This window comes from Grammomys surdaster, unplaced genomic scaffold, assembly GCF_004785775.1.
Source record: "Grammomys surdaster isolate TR1022 unplaced genomic scaffold, NIH_TR_1.0 172, whole genome shotgun sequence".
Taxonomy (NCBI): Eukaryota; Metazoa; Chordata; class Mammalia; order Rodentia; family Muridae; genus Grammomys; species Grammomys surdaster.
The window spans coordinates 8,653,368-8,676,650 of NW_021604620.1; the positions used below are offsets into that span (position 1 = coordinate 8,653,368).

At 47.4% G+C, this 23,283-nt stretch overlaps 1 protein-coding gene across 1 annotated transcript in view; it reads left to right on the top strand.

Annotated features, from left to right (window-relative positions):
- Positions 1 to 22,622, top strand: part of Trim71 (tripartite motif containing 71) — a 53,758-nt gene extending 31,136 nt beyond the window's left edge. The window contains exons 2-4 of the mRNA XM_028767440.1: positions 8,626 to 8,793; positions 18,189 to 18,323; positions 19,822 to 22,622. Of these exons, the coding sequence (XP_028623273.1) occupies positions 8,626 to 8,793; positions 18,189 to 18,323; positions 19,822 to 21,273 (1,755 nt within the window). The 3' untranslated portion in view covers positions 21,274 to 22,622. The remainder of the gene's footprint in view (positions 1 to 8,625; positions 8,794 to 18,188; positions 18,324 to 19,821) is intronic.
- Positions 22,623 to 23,283: the final 661 nt, after the last annotated feature.

Below are 23,283 nucleotides of genomic sequence, written 5' to 3' on the forward strand. Positions count from 1 at the left end.
GGCCGTCATTTCAGCTCCTGAGAGCATTCAACATTCTTTTCAGCGGGCATACAAATTACTGAGGCTAGAGAATGCTGGCCAAAAGGTCTTGTGATACCTTCTTCCCCAGACTGGGTCTCCGTAGCCCAGGCTGGGTGTGAGTCTGCTCCTTAAAAACTCTTATCCTCCTGCCTCCACTTTCTGAATGTTGGAATTATAGGCATATGACCTCACATCTATTTTACGTGTTACTGGGGATCAGTTAAAATTAGCCAGAGCTTTGTGCAAGGCAAGCCACCACTCTCCCAGTCGGGTTACACCTCTGGGCCGAATCTCCCGGCCACATCCTTCTATCACCTTTTCAGGCTAGGGTCTTACAAGCCGGTGAGCACAACTACTCTTCCAACTAGAGTTTTGCTTCCAGTCTCACGATTCTGTTAGCCCAGGCTGGCCTTGATTTCCTCCCTGTATAGTTGAAGATAATCTTGAACTTCTGGACCCCCTGTTTACACTTTTCAAGTGCGGCGATTACAGATGTGTGTCACCAAGTTTAATGCAGTGCTCGAGATTGAACCCAGGGCTTGTATGCTAGTCATATCCTGTCAAGACCTTGTCATGTTCTTTTTGAGTTTGGGGTGTGTCTCAGCCGTCCTGGGGTTACACTGGGACACACTGTGGATATGCAGAGCTGAGAGGCCACATGGAGTCTTCTGCTTCCTGAAATGATCCCCTTCGCAGTTTAAACACAGTCCTGCAAACACTTGGGTTAAGAATGTCTCGCTCTGCCGGGCGGTGGTGGCGCACGCCTTTAATCCCAGCACTTGGGAGGCAGAGGCAGGTGGATTTCTGAGTTCGAGGCCAGCCTGGTCTACAGAGTGAGTTCCAGGATAGCCAGGGCTATACAGGGAAAACCCTGTCTCGAAAAACCAAAAAAAAAAAAAAAAAAAAAAAAAAGAATGTCTCGCTCCTAAGACTGCAGATGGATGTGACCCTGTAATTAGGAACCCAGAGGCTCTCAGAGAAGGCCAGTGCTCCTCCTCCCTTTCACCCCAGAATCGTGATGAAGGACCCCAGCTACCAGGATGTAGAAAGAGACAGTTCTGTTATTTTTGACAGTAGAAAAGTCTGGTTTTGGGGATATTTATAAAACCTTGTGTTACTAGCTGAATTTTTGTTTGCATGCATGCATGCTCGTGTGTGTGTGTGTGTGTGTGTATGTATGTATGTATGTGGAGGTGTATGTGCAGGTGTCCTGCGTTGCTGGAGTCATTCAATCTCCTGGAACTGGAGTTTCAGGGTCTGAGCCCCTAACTGAATTCTCTAAGAGCATACTGTTCTTAATCAATGAGCCACTTCAATGGCTTCTACAAAACAAACAAACAAACAAACAACCTAACTACCCACGCACATGCAGGGCGTGTTTAGTAACTCAGTAGGTTATGTCCTAGGCCCTTGTTGGTATCTGAGTTTTCTTCTCATCTTGGCCAGTTTGTGTTTTCCCTTGCTTTCAAAACCATCCATCACCACGGCCCCACCAAGCAGGCAGCAGTCCCAGGAAGGAAGCCTGCTTGACTACTTGAGGGAGTAAAAGGGTTTCAGGTCTACAGTCCTGTTAGGTGGCAAGGGATGGGCCCAGTTCCAGGCCATCTATTGAGTCCAACCCATTCTAAAGTCAAGTCCCTAAGGTTCTGTCCACTTCTTGCTAGAACACAGCCAATTGAGGCTGCACCCTGTTCATACAGTCCCAGAGGCAGCAGGAACTAAAACTCTAAAATATCCATGTTAGGTGCGTCTGGTTTGAAAATCTATAATTTACATCAGCAGCAATCTCCCTGTTTGGACAAATCTCTCTTATTTCCGGCTGGAAGCTGCATAAACCGCTCATTAGCACGCCAGAGGTCAGATGCACGCCTGGCAGCAGCTGGGTCACTAATGATTTCATAGGCTTTGCGTGACCCCCCTGGCCAGGGGTGCTGTAAATCGAACTGGAGATTCTAATTTTTTTTTTTTTTATTTCCTTCCCAAACCTCCAGGGAGTTGGTCTCTGCTTGCCTCCCGTGGGATAGAACTTAAGGTAGTATTTCGTGTGCGGACACAGAAATGACAGCCAATGAGAGATTGTGGAAAGAACCTCGGTAACCCCTTAGGAGCAGGTTGTGTGGGACCTCCAGAGCTAAGTTGTTTAGGGGCTGCTTATTAGGAAGAGTTTCTCGGGGGAGTCTGATTTTGAGCGTTGCTGGAATCGGGGTGTAAGTGTATAGTTTGAGGTTTTTGGAGTTTGTTTTGTTACTAATTTTTCGGATTGATTAATTTTTATGTGAATGAGTATTTTGCTTGCATGCATGCATATCTGCACAGCATGTTCATGCCTGGTGCCTGCTGAGGTCAGATGAGGGCTGGGATCCCCTGGAGCTGGTGTTGGGGACGGGACGTGAGCTCTGATTACATACCTGTGTGAGCACTTCTCCCCTGGAGGGTTGGGCTTGTTCTCCATCCTCTTTGGGTCCCAGCTCTTCTGTCCGCAAAGAGGATTGATTACTAGATTCATCTCTGTATTGACCACTCCGGTAGCTCATTTCCGTCTGTGTAGGATAGCCCGGATAGCTGCTGCAGAGGATTTTTAGTTGTGTTTTTGATTTCTTTTTTCTTTTTCCGAGACAGGGTCTCACAGTGCAACTCTGGCTGGTTGGGATCTCAGTATGTAGACCAGGCTGGCCTCAACCTGCTTTTGGTCTTCCAACTGCTGGGACCAAAGATGGCCATGTTTGAACAGTTTTTTTTTTTTTTTTTGAGACAAGGTTTCATGTACCCTAGGCTGCCTAGGCTGATCCATAGCTTGGCCAGGTAGCTGAGGATGACCTTGATCCTTCCCCCCACTGATGGCTGCTGAAGGCGTGCACCACCACGGCTGTGTGTCTGCGTCTTGCTGGAGATTGACCAAGGCTTCCCTCACCCGTGCATGCCAGGCCAGGCCTACTCCTGTAGCCATGTTTTTATATTTAAGTTGCATGTGTATCAGTGTAGGGGAGCAGCATGTGCTGCAGCACACACTACATGTTAGACGTTCAAGTACAACCTGTGGGAGATGGTCACTTAACGTGTCATTCATATAAAGAAATTTGGGGCTGTGCATGGCGGCACATTCCAGCACCCCTAAGGGTTAGAGGCTAGCCTAATCTACATAACAAGTTCCTGGAATATGTGGAGAGACTTTGTCTTACTCCTACCCCAGAAATAAACAAATTTGTTGGGTATTTTGGAAGAGTGGGACTAGATCTTAACCATTGTGCTGTCTCTCTATTCCATGGCTCCTTAGGCCAGGTAGGTACTGGTTACATTAGCTGTGATTTGCTCATACGGCCCCCCGCGACTATTTGGCCATGATGAAGTGTCCCAGAACATTCAGGAAGATATTTGCCAGCAATCTCAGCATGTGGGAGACTGAAAAAGGAGGATGCAAGTTTCAGGCCAGCCCTGGCTACTGTGTGAGGCTGTTTCAACCACAAAAACTTGCTAAATATTTCTGATCACAGTTGGGGCTGTAGGCCAGCAGGAGGGAGCTTCTCTAAGCATATGCAAGGCTCGCCCTGGATTCCTGGGTGCTGCTTAGCATGCAAAAACATTGCAGTGATTGCAGTGCACGTAGAATACCAGATGCTCTGTGGTGTCGTCAAAAACCAAGCAGCAGGTGGGAGGTTTTTCTTCTCTCTCTTTTTTTTTTTTTTTTTTTTTTTTTTACTGTTTGAAAAATTGTCCTACCGGGCTGGAGAAATGGCTCAGTGGTTAAAAGCACTGACTGCTCTTCCTAAGGTCCTAAGTTCAATTCCCAGCAACCACATGGTGGCTCATAACCATCTGTAATGGGATCTGATGCCCTTTTCTGGTGTGTCTGAAGACAGGTACAGTGTAGTCATATAAATAAAATAAATCTTAAAAGAAAAAGAAAAAATGGCCTCAGTCAGTGGTGACACACGCCTTTCCTTTAATCCCAGCATTTGGGAGTCAGAGGCAGGTGGAGCTCTGAGTTTTTGAGGCCACCCTGATCTACAGAGTGAGTTCTAGGACAGCCAGGGCCACACAGAGAACCCTTTTCTTGAAAAACAAGGGAAAGGAACAGTTGGCTTCACTGCATTGCCAGTGCTGGCTTCCAGCTGCAGAGCTGATCTTCCTGCTGGGTGCTGAGGGTCTGGACAGCCAGGAGCCTGTCCTCCGTGAGCTCTGGATGGGGGAGATTTAGGAGAAATCACTGTACTTACTGACGGTGGTAGAGGACTTGGGCAACCAGCAAGAGAGTTAGAGCCCTTGGATCCAGAATTCAATGTTTCCATCAGACTAGACCACTCTGGGCTGGAGGGATGGCTCAGTTGTTCAGGCCACTCACTGACTGCTCCTCCAGATAACTGACGCCCTCCTCTGGCTTCTGAGGGCATTGTATGCAAAACATACACACACACACACACACACACACACACACACACACACACACACGATCAAAATAATAATGAAAACCCCACACCACCTTATGGTACTAGTTTATTGTAGCATTAGTTTATTGATGGTGCCGAGCAAACACAACATTATTTATTTTATTTACTTCTTTATTTTTTGAGACAGGGTTTCTCTAGCCTTGGAACTTGCTATGTAGACTAGGCTAGCCCCAAACTGACATCTTCCTGCCTCTGTCTTCCAAGGGCACCTCATCCAGTAGTAGCATTACCCTTCTTTTAAAAAAAGTTTGTGAGCTGGTCCGTGGTGGCGCACGCCTTTAATCCCAGCACTTTGAAGGCAGAGGCAGGTGGATTTCTGAGTTTGAGGCCAGCCTGGTCTACAGAGTGAGTTCCAGGACAGCCAGGGCTACACAGAGAAACCCTGTCTCAAAAAAAAAAAATTGTGAATTACCCTTCTCTTTCTGCCAAAGAAGTGTTCATGGTATACACGGTTTCCTCCCAGCTCCTCAGGCCTCTCAGTTGTGGGGTCACAGGCATATGGCTCCTGCTGAGGGCTTGCTTGCTTTTTGGCTTTAAAAGTTCTGGCTTTTCCCTTTAGGTTATTTTTTTCTGCAAACACGTGTTTGTGTGTGTACCCAGGGAAAGGTTCTCTGAGCTGCCATTTGCCAGGCTTGGCAGCAATCACCCTTACCCACTGAGCCACAGTGCCAGCCCGGCCATAAAGCTTGGTTTATGATTTTTGAAGCAAGTCTCTGGTCCATGTGCAGCCCGCAAGCCCACAGAGCAGCACATGGATCCTCAGACTTGACTTTAGCGGAGGTGATCAATGGCCAGTGCGTGCTTGAGCCTTTCCTTGGGAGAGACCAAGTGTCTTGGGTTATTGGAGGAGATAACAGACTTACAATTTTTTAAATAAATAAAATGATAAACTGGTTGATAATATGTTTCAGATGAGACATTTTGACAAACTCGAGACCACGTGGCAATCATGGCTTGCGCCTCCCCCATCCCTATTTTAATATTCCTTGCTGATGTGGGTCGCTGTGATTAGCCCATGTTTCCCCGACATAGCCTCTGATGTGTGTGTCCCAGCCTGTGCTGGATGGAGGACTGAAAAAAAAAACCCACAAACACACACACACACACACACACACACACAGTCTTGTTCACCAACAAAGCATTTTTTATTTGAGGAGGTACATAGGCCAGCCTGCCTACCTTGTGTTGTTATTTATTTTTTTTCTTTAGTCTTCCCCACCCCCTTCCCTGTTCCTTTCCTGCTGGGCCCACATTCCTAGGTCTTTGTCTCTGCTTGGTATTTTAGAAATTTTGGGAGAGGAAGGCTGGGAGGGGTGGGACGTTCTAGAAGCTGGGGGCAGGGAAGGGGGTGGTCACTTGGAGGGGCAGAGGTCAGGCTAGCTCCATTTAGCTAGAGCAGCCAGATTGTCGCCAGGCTCGAGGGGGCGTGTCCACGCATCTGCCGGGGTAGCCCCAAACAGGCGGCACGTAGGCCCTGGAATTTCTGCCACCAGCGGACCCCACCCCTTCCCTTTCTGCTCCCTCCCCGAAGTGGCTACCACTTGGGGGTGGGGGAGCACAGGCTCCTGTCCAGTATACTCATCCATTTTTCTTTCTTAAAAGATTGCTACCAAGGATTCCCCCATATATTTTTCAGTTACATTTGGTTAGTTTAGGGATAGGTTGTGTGGAGAGCCTATCTGATGTAGTCTGTTCTGCCCACGTGTGGATCCTGGGATCAGACACTGCCGGCCAGGCTTGGCAGGCGCTGCCTTGATTCCCGAGTCCTCTCCTGAGCCCCCAGTCTCACTCAACCTTTGAAGCAATCATCCAACTGTTGAGCGATTTTTCAGAGCGTCCTTTCTCACGCATTGTATATAGTTCTAAAATTCTGCCTTCCCGTTCTTAGAAATACCGGGTAGATAACTGTGAGACACTCAAAAATATAACCCTTAACTCATAACTAGAAGACTTAAAGGTGACCTTATTTTATGGTTTTGCAGCCTTAAAGTTGCATTGTCTTTTAAGTTTTGATGTAAAACTTAATGATTTAAAAATGCATTTTAAAATTGTATTTTATTAGTTCCTAGCACGCCGAGGCTGTTCTATGTACCCGTAGATTTTATTACTAGTCACTTGGGTAACGCTGCCCCTCCTCAGGCCAGCTTGTCTGCATTCACAATGTATCTGGACTTGACTCCCATCCACTGTGACCTGAGTCCAGGCCACGTTTCATGAAGGACTCCCTTTGACTCATTTTAGAAGCATTTGGGCTGTCCTGACACCACCGCCTGCTCTGGCCAGGATTTCTTTCCCATATTTGTAGAGTCCTTCCTTGAGGCCTCAGGGGATCTCCTGTGCTTGGCATCCTGTAAGCTCTGTTGCAGGGTGGACCGGGCCTAAAGGCCTGGGAGGTTCCTAACAGGGGGACAGTTGCAGCTTGGAGCCCAGTTTCTTAACTCAGCCCAGAATTACTTGAAAGCTTTTTGCTTCCTGTTGTCCAGTCTCTACACGGGCTGGTTCCTGAGATTTTGAAGGTTGGGAAGAGTCTGCTGAGGTAGCTAGTGAGACCCCATTTGTTCCCAGTTTAGAAGCTCAAGGCAGGCAGAGGAAGTCACTGGACAGGTGGTCCTGGCTCAGGAGCCTGAGGTGTGTGCTAACCTCTGCCTGCCCCTGGAGAGAGTCGGTTGCTTTCACTTACATCTGGAGAAAGCAAGGGTGCCTTTGAGTCCACCTGGCCAACACAGCTTAGAAAGGGGGAAGCCCTTAGCCCAGTCTATTTCAATGTAAAAGGCACCTTCTGATGGGAGGCTTTCATGCATCCATTTGGGGGGGGGCATCCCTTTCTTCTTCCCTTGTGGGAGGAGGAGGAGGCTGGGCAAGGGAAAGTGGTAGGATTGTTCTTGCCTCGCATGGAAACTTGCTAGGGGTTGCTCTGATCCATTCAGCTCAGCGTCTTTTTTGCTAGTTATTTGGAATTCTCTTGGGAATTTTTAGATGAGCCTAAAAGGACAGACTGTTGGTTAAAAAGTGATTAAAATTGGTTACTTGATGACATTTCCTTCTACAGACCCTACAAAAGATCGAATCCATTTCTCTTGTGAGATAAAAAAAAAAAAGGGCATCCTAAATCTCCTATCTCTGGATGCAGGATAAATTACCCATCACTCACAGGACAGCAGATTTCACCCCTCCAGGCACTCGTGGGGGTGGCACGGGAAACAGCATCCCCCTCACCATGGCCCTTTCCAACTCCACTCTGGGGATCTCTGCCTAAATGATCTTCTCTTAGCCCCTCCTCCAGCCTTCAAAGTTGTCTCCCATCTTTTCCTGGCTACTGGATGCAAGCCTCCTGTCGAATTTTGTTGTGGGTGGGGGTAGCAGCCATATGCTAGCTTGGAGTGTCCCTGCTGTGTGGTCCAGAGCACCTGCACCACCTCCTGTCTTCACGTGGAGATTTAAGTGTGTTGCTGCGTGTGGCAAAGAATCCAGCTTACACATCGATTCCTTGTGTCGCGTGTCAGCTTTCCCCCGCCCCCAGCTGCTCTTGAAATCAATCCAGCAGACATTTACCGAGGGAAGAGAGTGGCTGGTTTCCATGCCGAGCCCTCTCTCCTGAGAGCCTCTTGTCTGTCAGCAGGTGAGGGGTGTCCAGCCCTTCTCTTCCCCCCAGCTCATGGGCTCTTAGGGAAGCCAGTTCACGTGAACTGGCTGACCTTACTGTTAGCTTTTGGCCTCAATCCCAGAAGCCTCCTCCTGTAGCTTGCTGGAGTGCCTAGCAGGCAGACTGCCTACCTGACCGAGGGCCGGGAAGTACTGTGCTCCTCTTGACCTTGCTTCACAGACAACAACATAACTCTTCAGACCACCAATCCCAGACCAGAAAACCATAGAACTTTCTGAATCTGTTGAGACACAGGAACTCTTCTCTGCTTAAGCCCCCCAGACTGCCTGTATGACCCCTGACTTCGTGCTGTCTCAGTTATGAATCTGACTCAGGCTGGAGTGGGATAAGGCACCTGGGTTTGGGACATCGGACATGTGGGGAAGGACACTGGGCATTGACTATGACAGTTTTGTCTGGATGAGAGAGGGGCACACATTGTTTGGAGGAGGACTCTGGCTGGGATCTAGGATCTAGAGATGGGACTGTGTTCACACCTGTCTCTCTGGTCCACAGGTACTGCATCTATACTGTGACACCTGCTCTGTCCCCATCTGCAGAGAGTGCACGCTGGGCCGCCACGGTGGCCACAGCTTTGCCTACCTCCAGGATGTTCTACAGGACTCACGAGCACTCACCATCCAGCTGCTGACTGATGCCCAGCAGGGCCGCCAGGCCATCCAGGTCAGTTACCTGCCTTGTTGACCTTTCTGGCCCCTTCTAAAGGACATGTAGAAGATGGGTAGGCAGATGTACTCCCTGGGGTCATAGACTAGAGACCAGAAGGGGTTGACACAGAACTACTGAGGTCTCTGGAGGGCACCCAGCAGTCAGTGTTCAGAAGATGTTAGGTATGTGTTCCCAGTGACTGGGTCACTTTTGCTGGTTATTTCAGCTTTCCCCTGAAGTTAGCAAGCATTGGTTTTCATTGAGACGGCAGAGAGCATGGGTATTTGATGTTCTTTAGTTGGTTAGGTGTTTGGCACATAGATTGAAGGCTGACACCTGAACACAGGGCATTGAATGATCAGTGTGTTGGAACTGTCCCTGGGTCATAAAGTCCTTGTGATTTGATGAATGTTTGTCCTTTTATAGTTGCGTGACAGTTTGAGAATTGGCTAAGTTCTCCTGCCTTGAGCAACGGTGTATTACATATAGTTGATTGAAGTTGTTCTGCCTTTTATTCTACCTGACAAGCATTTAGGAAATTATGACATGTTTTTTCATGAAGTACAAGATAAGTCTGAAAGACAAACCTGTAGGAAGCTCCTTGTTTACATTTTGAAAATACTCAGGTTAAAAAAAAATTAAGTCATGCTTTTGTGAGGGAGCTATAAAGTTAAACAGTTAACAGTTTGCAGGGTTTATTGATAAAGTTTCTTGGTAGCGGTCAGGTTTGTATGTGTGACATTGGAGAAGTCTTTTTCTGATTAGATTTATTTAATTTCCTTCCTGATGAAACCTAATGTTCTCCAGAACAGCCAGGACTACACAGAGAAATTCTGTCTTGGAAAAACAAAACAAAAACAAACAAACAAAAGAAATGAAACCTAATGTTCAAGTACAAGTTAAAGGATTTATTTCTGGCGTGTCAGATCTTGCCACTAGGATTGTTATTTTATACTTGTTTGTTTGTTTGTTTGTTTTTTGAGACAGGGTTTCTCTGTGTAGCCCTGGCTGTCCTGGAACTCACTCTGTAGATCAGGCTGGCCTCAAACTCAGAAATCAGCCTGCCTCTGCCTCCCAAGTGCTGGGATTAAAGGTGTGCGCCACCACCGTCTGACATACATTTATTTTTGAAATGATTTTATTTCATGATTGTTTGTCTCTGTGTGCAGTGCTCATAGAAGCCAGAAGAGGGCCTTGAATCCCCCCAGAACTAGGAGTTACAGATATTTAAATTAGCCATACGTTGGGATCCAAATCTGGCTTCTCTGCAAGAGGAAGTACTCTTAAGCCATGAGGCCTCTGAGCAGCCTTCTTTTAAAATGTCTGAGCAGCTCAGGGGACTAGTGTCCCTTGACCTGGAACTCTGGATTCCAGGCAAGCCTTGGCCACATGAGGCCCCATCTCAAGACAGAACAAATAAACAAAAGGCCGGTGTAGAGCCCGGCCTCCTTCAGTTATTGTCTCTCCATTGTTCTGCTTTGTGTTGACAGGATTATGTTTCCACAGATAACAAACCCAGTGTCTTCTCTTGCACTGTTAAAAAGTTAGGATTCTCTAAGACTGTGTTGCCCTGTCTCCTGATAACTGTGTCCCTGGTCACTGGCTCTGACCCGAGGCTAAGAGAGCTGCAGTTACCTGGCCCACCTTCTAGATCTTTATATAGTCTTGAAACATCCTTTTTCTCCCTTCCGTGTTTTGTTTTTAAGATGAGACAGGATCTTTCTATTGACCCTTGACTATTCTGGAACTGGCCTCATTCACAGGGGCCCTCCTGTCTCTGCTGGGATTCAAGGAGGTGCCACCGGATCTGCCCACCTTTCTGTGCAGAGACTGAGTATACTCAGGCAGGCCAGGGGCCCGGGGTAAAATTAATGATGCCCATTGTTTGTTTTTGAGACAGGGTTTCTCTGTGTAGTCCTGGCTTCTCAGTAGACGAGGCTGGCCTCCCCTTAAAAGCTCTACCTGCCTCTGCCTCCTGAGTGCTGGGATTAGAGATGTGTACCAATATTGCCCAGTTTAGGCTGTTTAATTCTTTGTGCTTCGTGGGCTCAGCTACTCCAGGGAGAGAATTGACTCACCAAGATTTGATATAGGGGCAGCAAGATGGCTCAGCTGTTAAACCTGGGCTTTTGCAGCACCCACATGGTGACTCGTAACCATCTATAACCCCAGCTCCAGGGATCTGACACCTCAGGAGGTGCACATGCATACACATGTGTAAGAAAACAGCTCTATACATAAAATTAACTAAAAGACTTAAGCTTCATAAATTTGCTGCTGGCTTAAAGTTAAATAGTGAGATCCGAGGTGCAGAAGGCTTTCGGCAAACGAAGAGTAGGGGGGTAGAAGATTTGTGTTCAACTGTCTAAGCAGAAAAGTAGGCCTTGGGGTTTTCTAAATGTTAGTTGGTGGTCAGTGTCCAGTGTGGGTCTGGAGATCGTGAGGCATGCTGGGTAGAGGAGCAGGGTGACAGGTGGGTGCCTGCATTGGGCTGGAGGCATGTGCTAATGGATACACCTTCACAGACTGTGTGCCCACATGTATGTGAGCATGTCCCTTAATTGGGCTGAGTGTTTCTTACCTGAGGTGCCAGCATGGGGTGGGTAAGGTAAAAGGTGAGGTCAGCTGGCTTTCCTGAAGCCATAACTGCTAAGCTAGTTTATTTCCAGCATGATTGTCTCCCAGGACAGAAGGTTGGTGTGCCCCAGTTTTCCCAGCATGCAAATGTTTACACCTGAACTGCTGGTTAAGACCGGACAGAGTTTGGTGTTGCTAAATACATTGCTTAGGAACCAGGCAGAGGTCATGGTGTGTGAACCCTACCACCACACAGAGAGCAGTTTGACTGCAGGTGATACTGTACATGTGGGCGGAGTCTTTGCAGTACGTTTAAGTCACAAGAGCACACACATCATGAAGTCATCAGGAAAAGGCCGCGGTAGCGCAACAGTTCTGTCGTCGTCGTCTGTTTTTACACAGGATGGTACCGTGTAGTTCATCCAAGATGGTACGGCACATTCCCGTGCGTGCTAGGTGTGTGGATGTGTGCCTTTATGCGTGACCATCTCTTGTTTTTTTCTATGAGAAATGTCTGAATTTGCACATGGAATGGATATATGTCTGTCCTTTGGTGCCCGAGGCCTGGGAAGATGGGTCAGCCACTGATCCACTAGTTGGATCTACTCATCAGATGTTTAAATGTCTCTTAAGGCTTTTGTTGCTCTCACAGAAGACTCAGGTTTGGGTCCCACCCCCTGTGTAAGGGATCCAGCTCTATCTTCTGGCCTCTGTAGGCACTGCAAGCATGTGGCTCAATGGTTGAGGGCACTTACTGGAAGCCAAGATAGCAGAGGTGAACACCTTTAATCCCAGTCAGTCCTCAGGCAGAGTGTTAGGGTCCGGGAGTCGTCCCACAAATCAAACAAACACCGATCTCAGTTAAACAGTAGGCCAGTAGTCTGCCCTGACTTACGCCATTTTAGATAAAACAGTTCATATTGATTTACCTTATCTGATGGTCCTACATGAAGTTTATAGTTGTGGAATTTCTTAAGACTAACAAACCTCATACAGAACATAACAGGGTATATATGTGGTCACCATGACCCAGCTCTGAGGTGAGTTATTTTTCTGCGTCAGTGTACTGGCATGGAACAAAATGGCCACAGCTAAATGCTGGGGGGAGGGGCCAGGCCTCAACAAGAGACAGATGGATCTCTGTGAGTTCAAGGCCAACCTAGTCTGCAAAACAACTTCCAGGGTAGCCAGGACTACATAGAGAAATACTTACTGTCCTGAAGAAAAAAAAATTCAAAACCCCTAAAACAGAATACTTACTATTCTATCAGAGGACTAAATCTTAGATGCCAGTGCTGACGTTGGACTGCTCTTTCTTTTTTTTGTTTGTTTTTGTTTTGTTTTGTTTTTCGGGACAAGGTTTCTCTGTGTAGCCTGAGCTGTCCTGGAACTCACTCTGTAGACCAGGCTGGCCTTGAACTCAGAAATCCGCCTGCCTCTGCCTCCCAAGTGCTGGGATTAAAGGCGTGCACCACCACTGCACCACCACTGCCTGGCTTGGCCAGCTCTTTGTAACTCTTTGATTTGGTGGCCTGCTTTGGCATTCATCTGGATACACACATGCACGTTCACTCGTACACATAAAACAACATGCCATTCCTAGTAAGAGAGCGAGGAGAGAGAGCCGTTTACTGTCTCTTGAAAGTATCACATAGAATGGAAGCCCTTCATTATGTATTTATTTGTACATACATATTTATATATTTAAATTGTTTTATGTGCATTTTTTTATTTGCTTGCATGTATGTCTTTGTAAGGGTGTCAGATCTTGGAGTTCCAGACAATTGGTGAGCTGCCGTGTAGGTGCTGGGAATTGAATCCAGGTCCTCTGAAAGAGTTGTAGGTGCTCTTAACTGTTGAGCCATCTCTCCAGCCCAGTTAACTTATATTTTTGAAAGCCCCTTAATGAAATTCTTCTCTTCCTTACAGAAAGATTTCACTGGCGTCTTAGTATCGTGTTTGATGGGGTAGGCACTGACTGCTGTAGGGTGGGTGGGAGCTTTTGATTTCTACTTACTGGCTTCTACAGCCTCTATGTCCATCAGTGACTTTCACAATTTGCTGATGTTCTTGAATAGTTGGAATCTTTCCCTGTAAGCATCTGGGTTTGTTTTTGTTTTGTTTTGTTTTGTTTTTGTTTCATTTTGTTTTTTTTTAATTTGTTTGTATTGTATGTTTTTTGAGATGGGATTTCTCTGTGTAGCCCTGGCTGTCCCGGAACTTATTCTGTGGACCAGGCTGGCCTTGAACTCACAGATTTTGAGTGCTGGAATTAAAGATGTGGACCGCCATTTTTTTTTGTAAATCTAAGTTTGCAGCCTGCCTTGGGAGACTGAACATTAAGATGGTCCTGTAAAGAGAACCCTTAGCCCTCAGTATTATGAGGTCTGTTCAGTGCAATAATACACACACACACACACACACACAAATATGTAATATTTTGGTCATAGATGTTAGATTTTATTGTTGTTGTATGTATAGTTGGCTGTGGAGGTCAGAGAACTGCTTGTAGGAATTGGGTTTCTTCTTACAACATGCAGGTCCCAGGAATTGAGCTTGACAGGAAGCACATTGAACATAGTTCTTGGTGTTACTGTTTTTTTTTTTTTGTTTTGTTGTGTATTGCCTGGAAAGCCATGTGAATGCTCAGTGCCCATGGGAACAGAAGGCGGCCTTGAACCCTGGAAGTGGAGTTACACGTGATTGCTAGATTGTTAGCTATGTTAATGTGGTGGACTGTAGGAGTGTCCTGCTCCCAAATGGAGAGTCTTTGAGCAGCCAAGTTCCTGACCATACGGAAACAGGTTTCATCTCAACCCCTAACCCACACAGAGTGGCTGCCGCTCAGCAGGGAGCAGAGTTGACTGCCCTGGTTTCTTATCTTTTCTGCTGATGCCATCTAACAGTTGAAAAATGTCCATGTTAGCTTCCTCTTATCCCGCTCAAAAACTGGCTTGCTCCAGGCCCACTTCTAGCCTACGTGGACACAGCAGGCTTTTGGGGGACAGACAGACATACGTACATGCAGACAAACACTCGTACACAAATTAAAATAAAGATAAAATAAAATTAAAGGCTGTTTTCTAAATAAAGAAATTTCTAACGGCTAAGCCTGCCATGGAGTCCTTCGCTCTTTGCTACTTTGCCACCCCCGTTCCAGGGCCCTGCAGATCCAGTACCCACTGGAATGTGATCAAGACAGACTCCTCAACATAGAGTCCTTTTTATCATCCTTAGGAATGCTGTGACCCTTGCTCAGGTGCTTTTGTGATTGTTCAGGTACCATTATAGGGACCTTTTTACCTGTTGGAAGAAACAGATCTTCTAGGACAATCAACAATAAACACAGAGGTCTCTGGGGACGTGCTAGGACACACACACAAATGACTAAAATTGGTCAAAAGAGAGCACACCGCCCCACGCCCATGTGAAAGAGGTAGACATTATTCCTGCACTCTGCTGGTCTTGCCTGGTGGAAGAGTCAGTTTGTCCCTGAACATGACATTTGCATAGTGTGTTGACTACTTTTGTTCAGCTTGACACAAGCTGGAGTCCCTGAGAAAGAGAGAATTGCCTACAGCAGACTAGCCTGTGAGCGAGTCTGTGGTACAGCCTCTCCTCCCAGGTTGGTTATTGTCCTTACGGGTTTTATCAAGCCCTGAAAATCCTAAGACGCAGTTGATACATTTTTGAAAATCACTTTAAAGATAATGATTGGCATAAAGATGGCATCACATTAACATAAAATATTATAGTTACTAAATAAGCATCTGGTCCATGTAGTTTTGTTAGGTAACTGTATGTGGGGAAATGTATGTACCGCTATGGTCATATGGAGGGAGGTCAGAGGACAATTTTATGTGTTCTTCCGCCACTTGGGTCCCTCGGGGTTCTAAGCAGGTTGTCAACTTGCAGCAAGCACCTTTACCTACTGAGCTGGCTTGCTGGCCCCTCATTTGCATATTTAGGAGTGGTTTGTCCTTCCTGCTTCCTTTTTCCTCCCCCCTCCCTTCTTGCTTCCCGTTCTTCCTGCTTGTCTTCATTCTTGTCTCAGGACAGCTAGGACTATGTGGAGAGACCCTGCCCTGTCTTGAAAAAGAAGTAGAACTGTAGCCTGATCAGCTCGTTGTCTCTGTGTGTGTCTTAGTGACAACCCATCTGAAAACAGGATTGATCATTAAATTCTACACTATGGGGTCTGGATGTAGTCCTGGCTGTCCTGGAACTCTATAAAGACCAGGCTAGCCTTGAGATCTCCCTGCCTCTGCCTCTGAGCACAGGGATTAAAGGTGTGCACCACCACACCTGGCAAGGGAACCTCCTGGAAACAGGGGCCCCTTAGAGCTTGGTTTAGAAGCACAGACTTCATAGATGTTAATAAGTTAAGATGCCCCTGAAAGGACTTGAACTTACGTGCTTTTACTCACACTCGCACACACATACATACATTTAAAGTACTGTCTTAGTTAGGGTTACCCTGACTTTATATATATATAAGACAGTATAACTGTCTTCATTAGGGTTTTACTGCTGTGAACAGACACCATGACCAAGGCAAGTCTTATAAGGACAACATTTATTTGGGGCTGGCTTACAGGTTCAGAGGTTCAGTCCGTTATCATCAAGGCAGGAACATGGCAGCGTCCAGGCAGGCACGGTGCAGGAGGAGCTGAGAGTTCTATGTCTTTATCTGCAGGCCTCTAAGAGAAGACTCATTTCCAGGCAACTAGGACTAGGGTATTAAAGCCCACACCCACAGTGGCACACCTACTGCAACAGGGCCACACCTTCTAATAGTGTCACTCTGTGGGCTAGCATATACAAACCTTCACAAGTAATCCAAGATTAAGCTGGAAGGACTGGAGATTGCTCTTGCAGTGGACCCAGATTCAAGCTGCAGCACCCATGTTCACAGGCATCTGTCACTCTAGGTCTAAGGGTCCAATACCTTCTTCTGACCTTTGCTGGCGTTAGGCACACACATGATTCATAGGCATACATTCAGGCAACATTCAGACGTAAAGCAGATCTTTTAAAAAAGAGTAAAGATGGAGCAGTAAGCTCCTGAAGACAGGAATTGGGTGCTTTCAGCCTTAGGAAGAGAGTGAAGAGATTCCTGAGCTCAGCTTAAAGTTGGGAAACATTTAAGAAGACAGAAGGCATCCCAAGTCATGGACCGCTGTAAGCATCTAGTCTCCCCAGAACCAGAGAGGTTGGGGTTGACAGCAGCCACTCGAAGCCAGTGGGTGCTGAAGGCAGGCACAGGCACACTGTAGTTGTGGCTTGCACAGTACTGATGTGTCCCTTCTAATCCAGTCAAGAGATGGCATGTAGGAGTCCCAGGCATGCCTGACAGAATAGGTAAAGAGGACTGGCCTTCCTGGCATGGAAGAGGGTTTGTAAACGGTAAGACCCGCCGTGTGTTGTCCACTTGGAGAGGCGGCTATAACACCAATAGATAGGTGATTCCTACAGTGAGGGGAGGGGAGTGCCGGCGCCTGTTACTGCGTGCAGGGTTTGTTTCGGGGAACAGAATTCTACTCTGGTGGTTGGTTGCAGAATGTCACTGGTAGTAGTTTCCGTTCTTGGATTTTGCCATAAAATGAAAAGAAGTTTGAGTTGGAGGAAGATGACATGGCCCGGTGGGAGAGACTTCTTGCCAAGCCCAATGGCTTGGGTTCCATCACTGGGACCCACATGGTGGAGAGGCTGCTGAAAGGTGGCCTCAGACCTCCACAGGTGGGCCTGGTTCATGTATGTGGACACCACACACACACACTCACTCTCTCTCGAGTGTAATTTAAAAAGAAAATCATGGACCACATACCTCCGATTTTTACATATCTCATTTACCAGCCAAGAGCTCAACCACAAACAACAGCCACGTTTGACTCTGGCGGGAGCTTGGCTCTTTGCATGTTTGTCTCAGGTTTCTTTCAAGGTCTATCACCAGGGCTTGAGAGGATTGTGGTAAATGCCTGCTTAGAGAACCTGGGTTACCTTCATAAAATACCTTACCAGCCTAAGTTTCTGATGTCCTACCAGTTATACCACATCTCACCTTGTATCCAGGGAGTCCTGCCCAGGCAGGTATCTGTCCACTGCTTCTCATCAGCTCAGCTCCGACATCTGTGTTTTACGCTTTTTGTACCTACCGGGTAGGATCATCTGCTCTAAAACGGGGTCCTCTGACAGTCAGGTCAGAATCCCAGTCCTTGGTGTTCCGAGGAAATCCTTTCTGCCTTTTTGAGGCACTTCATGTAATATTAACGAACACATCAGGCCTTCTGTCAGAGTTAATTTTTTATGAACAATATGTCTGATTAAGCTGCCTGATGTACTGGGGCTGGTACTGTAAGATGTGGGGTCCTGACTGCAGGGCGTGATTAAGGATTTTCTTAGGTTAGATGAGGTAATGCTCCCAGAGTGCACATGTAGTAATTGGCTTAGGAGAGATGGCTGGAAACTGACGGACATGTGGTGGAGAGACCACTAACCTCCGTGTTCCGTTCCCTGCGCCCCCGTGAGGGAACCTCTCTGGCCTTCAGGTGTGGGAGAGTCCGTCCAGGAGCTCAGAGCTACTTTACATCTGACCCTCCTCCCAGTATTCCACAGAAACCCAACCACACGGGTGACCCTGTTGTTAAGAGCATCCCTTCATAGTCTGATACTCGCCACTTCTGAGACAAAGACTCAGCCTTTGCCAGCAACTCTCAGTTACACACCAGCAGGTGCCAGCAAGCACGAGCCCTGCAGGTCTCTTGGAAGCTGCTGTCCTCCAGGTAAGAGCTGACACCCCTTCCAGCGCCTCAAGGTTTCTCTTGCTTTTCCAGCTGAGCATCGAGCAGGCACAGACTGTGGCGGAACAGGTGGAGATGAAGGCGAAAGTGGTCCAGTCGGAGGTCAAGGCCGTCACAGCTCGCCACAAGAAGGCTCTAGAGGATCGTGAGTGTGAGCTGTTGTGGAAGGTACGGGGTGCACGGCTTCCCCAGTCAGCTCCCTCAGGCCTGGCCCGCACAGAACTTGAGCCTCGTTTCAAGATCCGAGGCCCAAGCTCTAAGTTTAGAAAGAGGTGCTAATTTCCAGAAAGTTTGAGGCGCGGGGGTTCTGGTGGGGGTGGGGGATATGTCCCTGGAATGCTGGGTGTCACTCATGTAGCAAAACAACAAGAAATCCTTTCAGAAGGGCCGGGGAAACCAGGAAGGGCCGGGGCTCAGGTTTTCTGTTGTGCACTCTGAAAAGGAGGCCAGCCAGTGGCAGACAATCAAAACTCTTGTTTAGCAGAAGGGTGGGTAGGAAACTGTCCTTATTTTCCGTGTCCCAACACCCTGAGTGGTAAAACCTCCACCAAGGTAGGGGTGTGTGTGTGTGTGTGTGTGTGTGTGTGTGTGTGTGTGTGTGTGTGTGTAGTCCTTCCTGTTGAAGGCAGGGAAGATAGCTGAGCACACTGTGGGCTTTCTGATAACAACCAGCTGGGAAGACACCTTAGCCTTTCTGGTTGTGTGTCCAGCCATGGCTACCTTTTGGCTGGCCCTCAACCTGAGTCTTTGGCTGCTCTGAACACAGGGTTGCAAAGTTGACTTATAAGAGAGGCCTCTTGTTGGGTGGCTAGTACTGTGGTAGAGATAGCTTCTTAGTTCCTCCTCAGAAAATACCCTTAAAATTAAAATTTTTAAAAACGTGTGTGGGCATGTGAGTAGGTGCCTGCAGGGGCATAGGGGTGCCTCTAGAACTGGAGTTTCAGGTGTAGTGGCACATGCCTTTTAGTTAACTGTACCTGTGGAACCCAGAGCAGGTGGGTTTCTGTGAGTTCAAGTACAGCTAGGTTTTTTTGTTTGTTTGTTTGTTTTGTTGGTTTTTCAAGACAGGGTTTCTCTATGTAGTCCTGGAACTCACTTGGTAGACCAGGCTGGCCTCAAGTATTAGGTCAATCAAGACTACATGACTAGTCCCTACCCCCAGGAGCCACCCCCCACCAAACAAAATATGAAACAAACTAGAAAAAGTCTGCCTGCCTGTCTTTTAGTCAGAAAACGAGAGAGAAAACTTACTGCTCTTTCAGGACCAGAATCTTGGCTTCCTCTGGATCCAGCACCTCTGGCCTCTGGACGTCTTCACTCATGTACATACAAACACAATTAAAATAATAAGTTTCTGTGTTTTTAAATTCAGACCTCAGAAAAGTTGTCCCATTTCCATAGGTGACTTTCTGTAGCTCCCAGCTCAAGAGCACTGAGTGGTCATGGTCCTAAGCAAAGGATGTGGGTTGGTTTTTACTTCAGGGTGTGGGGCAGCTTACTTGAAATGGGTGACTGTTAGGATTTGAATGCAGAAAAGAAAAAGGAGGCACTTGTTCTGTTTGTTGGGAAATACTTTCCCATTTCTGCCCCCCACTCCAGATCAGGTGGGTTCCTCACACTCCGCTCTCCGAGCTCAGTTGTAAGTTTCTGTCTCTTTCCTCTCCAGGTGGAGAAGATACGCCAGGTGAAGGCTAAGTCTCTATACCTGCAGGTGGAGAAGCTGCGGCAGAACCTCAACAAGCTGGAGAGCACCATCAGTGCTGTCCAACAGGTCCTGGAAGAGGGCCGAGCCCTGGACATCCTGCTGGCCCGAGACCGGATGCTGGCCCAGGTGCAGGAGCTCAAGACCATCCGGGGCCTCCTGCAGCCCCAAGAAGATGATCGTGTTATGTTCACGCCCCCTGACCAAGCCCTGTACCTTGCCCTCAAGTCTTTCGGCTTTGTCAGCAGTGGGGCTTTTGCCCCGCTCACAAAGGCTACAGGAGATGGCATCAAGCGAGCCCTTCAGGGGAAGGTGGCCTCCTTCACTGTCATGGGCTATGACCACGATGGTGAGCCCCGCCTCTCGGGAGGTGACCTGATGTCAGTTGTGGTCCTTGGCCCTGATGGAAACCTGTTTGGTGCAGAAGTGAGCGACCAGCAGAATGGGACTTACGTAGTCAGCTACAGGCCCCAGCTTGAGGGTGAGCACTTGGTGTCGGTGACACTGTACAACCAGCATATAGAGAACAGCCCCTTCAAGGTAGTGGTCAAGTCAGGCCGCAGCTACGTGGGCATTGGGCTCCCAGGGTTGAGCTTCGGCAGTGAGGGCGACGCTGAAGGCAAGCTCTGTAGGCCCTGGGGTGTGAGTGTGGATAAGGAGGGCTACATCATTGTGGCTGACCGCAGCAATAACCGAATCCAGGTGTTCAAGCCCTGTGGCTCCTTCCACCACAAGTTTGGTACCCTAGGTTCGAGGCCTGGGCAGTTTGACCGACCAGCTGGGGTGGCCTGTGACGCCTCCCGCAGGATCGTAGTGGCCGACAAAGACAATCATCGCATTCAAGTCTTCACCTTTGAGGGCCAGTTCCTTCTTAAGTTTGGTGAGAAAGGAACCAAGAACGGGCAGTTTAACTACCCGTGGGATGTGGCAGTGAATTCTGAGGGCAAGATCCTGGTCTCAGACACCCGAAACCATCGCGTCCAGCTGTTTGGACCTGATGGGGTCTTCCTGAATAAGTACGGCTTCGAGGGATCTCTCTGGAAGCACTTTGACTCTCCACGGGGTGTGGCTTTCAACCAAGAAGGTCACTTGGTAGTCACCGATTTCAACAACCACCGGCTTCTGGTTATTCACCCTGATTGCCAATCTGCCCGCTTCTTGGGCTCAGAGGGCACTGGCAATGGGCAGTTCCTGCGACCACAGGGTGTGGCCGTGGACCAGGAAGGGCGAATCATTGTAGCTGATTCCAGAAATCACCGAGTGCAGATGTTTGAAGCCAACGGCAGCTTCCTGTGCAAGTTTGGTGCTCAAGGCAGTGGCTTTGGGCAGATGGACCGCCCCTCAGGTATTGCGGTCACCCCGGATGGCTTGATCGTCGTGGTGGACTTTGGCAACAATCGAATCCTCATCTTCTAATTGTCTTCTGGGTTTTTTCTGTGTTTAGGGTGTGCATGTGTGTGTCTCTCATTTTGAATTTCAAAGAAGAAATTGTCTCAGGGATATTTCTTTTTCTTTTTTTTTCTCCCCCTCCCCCCTTTATTTTTATTATTTTTTTAAAGAACAAAAGTACAACATTGCCTAAGTCCTACCTCAGCTTTTTTTTTTCTTTTTTTTACAGATGAATGTAATTCTCTTTTGTGCAGGGATTGAGCCTGTGAAGTGATAATTTCTATCTACCTCAAATCTTTGCATTTCCTTCTCTAGCAGCCCTCTTTGCTCCTCTGTGGAGCTCACACCCCTTCCCTCCCAAAGGCATAGTAGGCACAGACCAGCAGTCCTGCAGCCTTGAGGGCACTGAAGGCATATGGTGGGGTACATTTTGTGAATTGAGCCAAGGAAACCCAAAAAACTACTAAGTAAGAAAGAGAAGTATAAGATGTTGGAAAGATAGGATTTAAAATTCATAATTGTAGTGTATTTGTGTTCTTGAGCATACTGTGTTTTTATGGGGTTAGGTTGCGTGGTTTGCTCTTTTTTAGGGGAAAAAAAATCTTTCTTTTTTTATATCAATGCAACAGAGCTTTTCTCTGTTTACCTCTGTGTCTAACATCCTCATCCCTAGGAGATATGGCTGTGGCTTGCTAGCCTAGAAAAGCAGACTATTCATATTTTCGGGTGTCTCATCTTTGTATCTGGTAAGGAAGAGTGTTTATGCGTGCATGTGCGCGCATGTTTGTATTTCAAAGCCATCTTTGCTTGAGGAGAAAAGTTGGACTTGACACGTGATATCCCAAGCAAACTTCTTCCCAGTTTGCTAAGAATATAGATTTAGCTCAGGACTGTCAGTTGAAAGTGTTCTCAAAAGTTAAGTATCTGTGTTTTTGTTGTTCGTTATAAAGACTTAGGTATAAGGAAATAAGTTAACCTTGTTCTCAGAGAGAGGGGCTTTTCAGATGTGGACCAGGGTGCCACAGAAGGGGGGGGGCTGAAGAAGTGAGGGACTGTTCAGGAGGGCGGGAGTCCCAGTCCCAATGCAAGAGGGTATGGTAGGCAAAGGGATATATTTTATTTGAGAAGCACAATTTTTTTTCCTGCTTTGGAAGTTCAGGGAATATAGAAGAATGTCTGAATGACAAGTAGGAGCGCCCATTTCCTAAGCCCTTGACTCAGGTCTCTTTCTCAGGAGCCTTCTCTGTATCTGAGTGGAGTCAGACCTCAAGGTTAACCCAAACCCCCATTCCTCCCCCAAAGGCCTTTGAATGTAAAGGATTTACAGACCAAACCACCCCAACAGGAAGTGTTGGACACAGTATATGTCTTTTTTTAAAAAAAACCTGTACCAAAGAATAGAAACTTGGGAGTGTGTGCCTCCCGTCCCATTGAGGGTGATTTATTGTAAGCCACAGAGTGGGTCTTCTCGAGTTCATCTGTCTAATGAGGACCTACGGTGGTTCTCTGTACTCTCCTCACTACTGAAATCAGACCAGGTTTGAAACAGGCAGAAAACTGCCCGAAACAGACCAAAGGCTCAGGTCCTGCCAACAATGCATAGCAGAAACTTCCCAGAGGAAGAGGATAAGGGGTCAGTCAGATTGCTTTTGGTCGTTCAGTTTGTCTGTGTGAACTACAACGTTCATTCACATGAGTTAATTTCAGGATTTCAGAATGGTCTAAAATGAGGCGGCAGCAGGTGCTGGGGTCAGCAGGGAGAATGGTACACAATCAAGGAATCCCAAAGGTAGCTTCAGCTGCTGACCCCCACTTTTTAGGTTCCCGGGGATGCGAAAGAGGGTTACAAGCTCCTTTTAAAATTTAAGCGGGTCCTTCCCCAGTTTATATCCCTTTAGCCTTTATTATGTCACCTAAATGTTAAACTGATTTTTAAAAATTTTGTAGAACAGGACAGCCAGGAGGCAGCTGCCTCCTCTTCCCTCATCTTCCTAACAAACTGCCCTTAAACACTCAATATAACTGGCTTTGCATTCT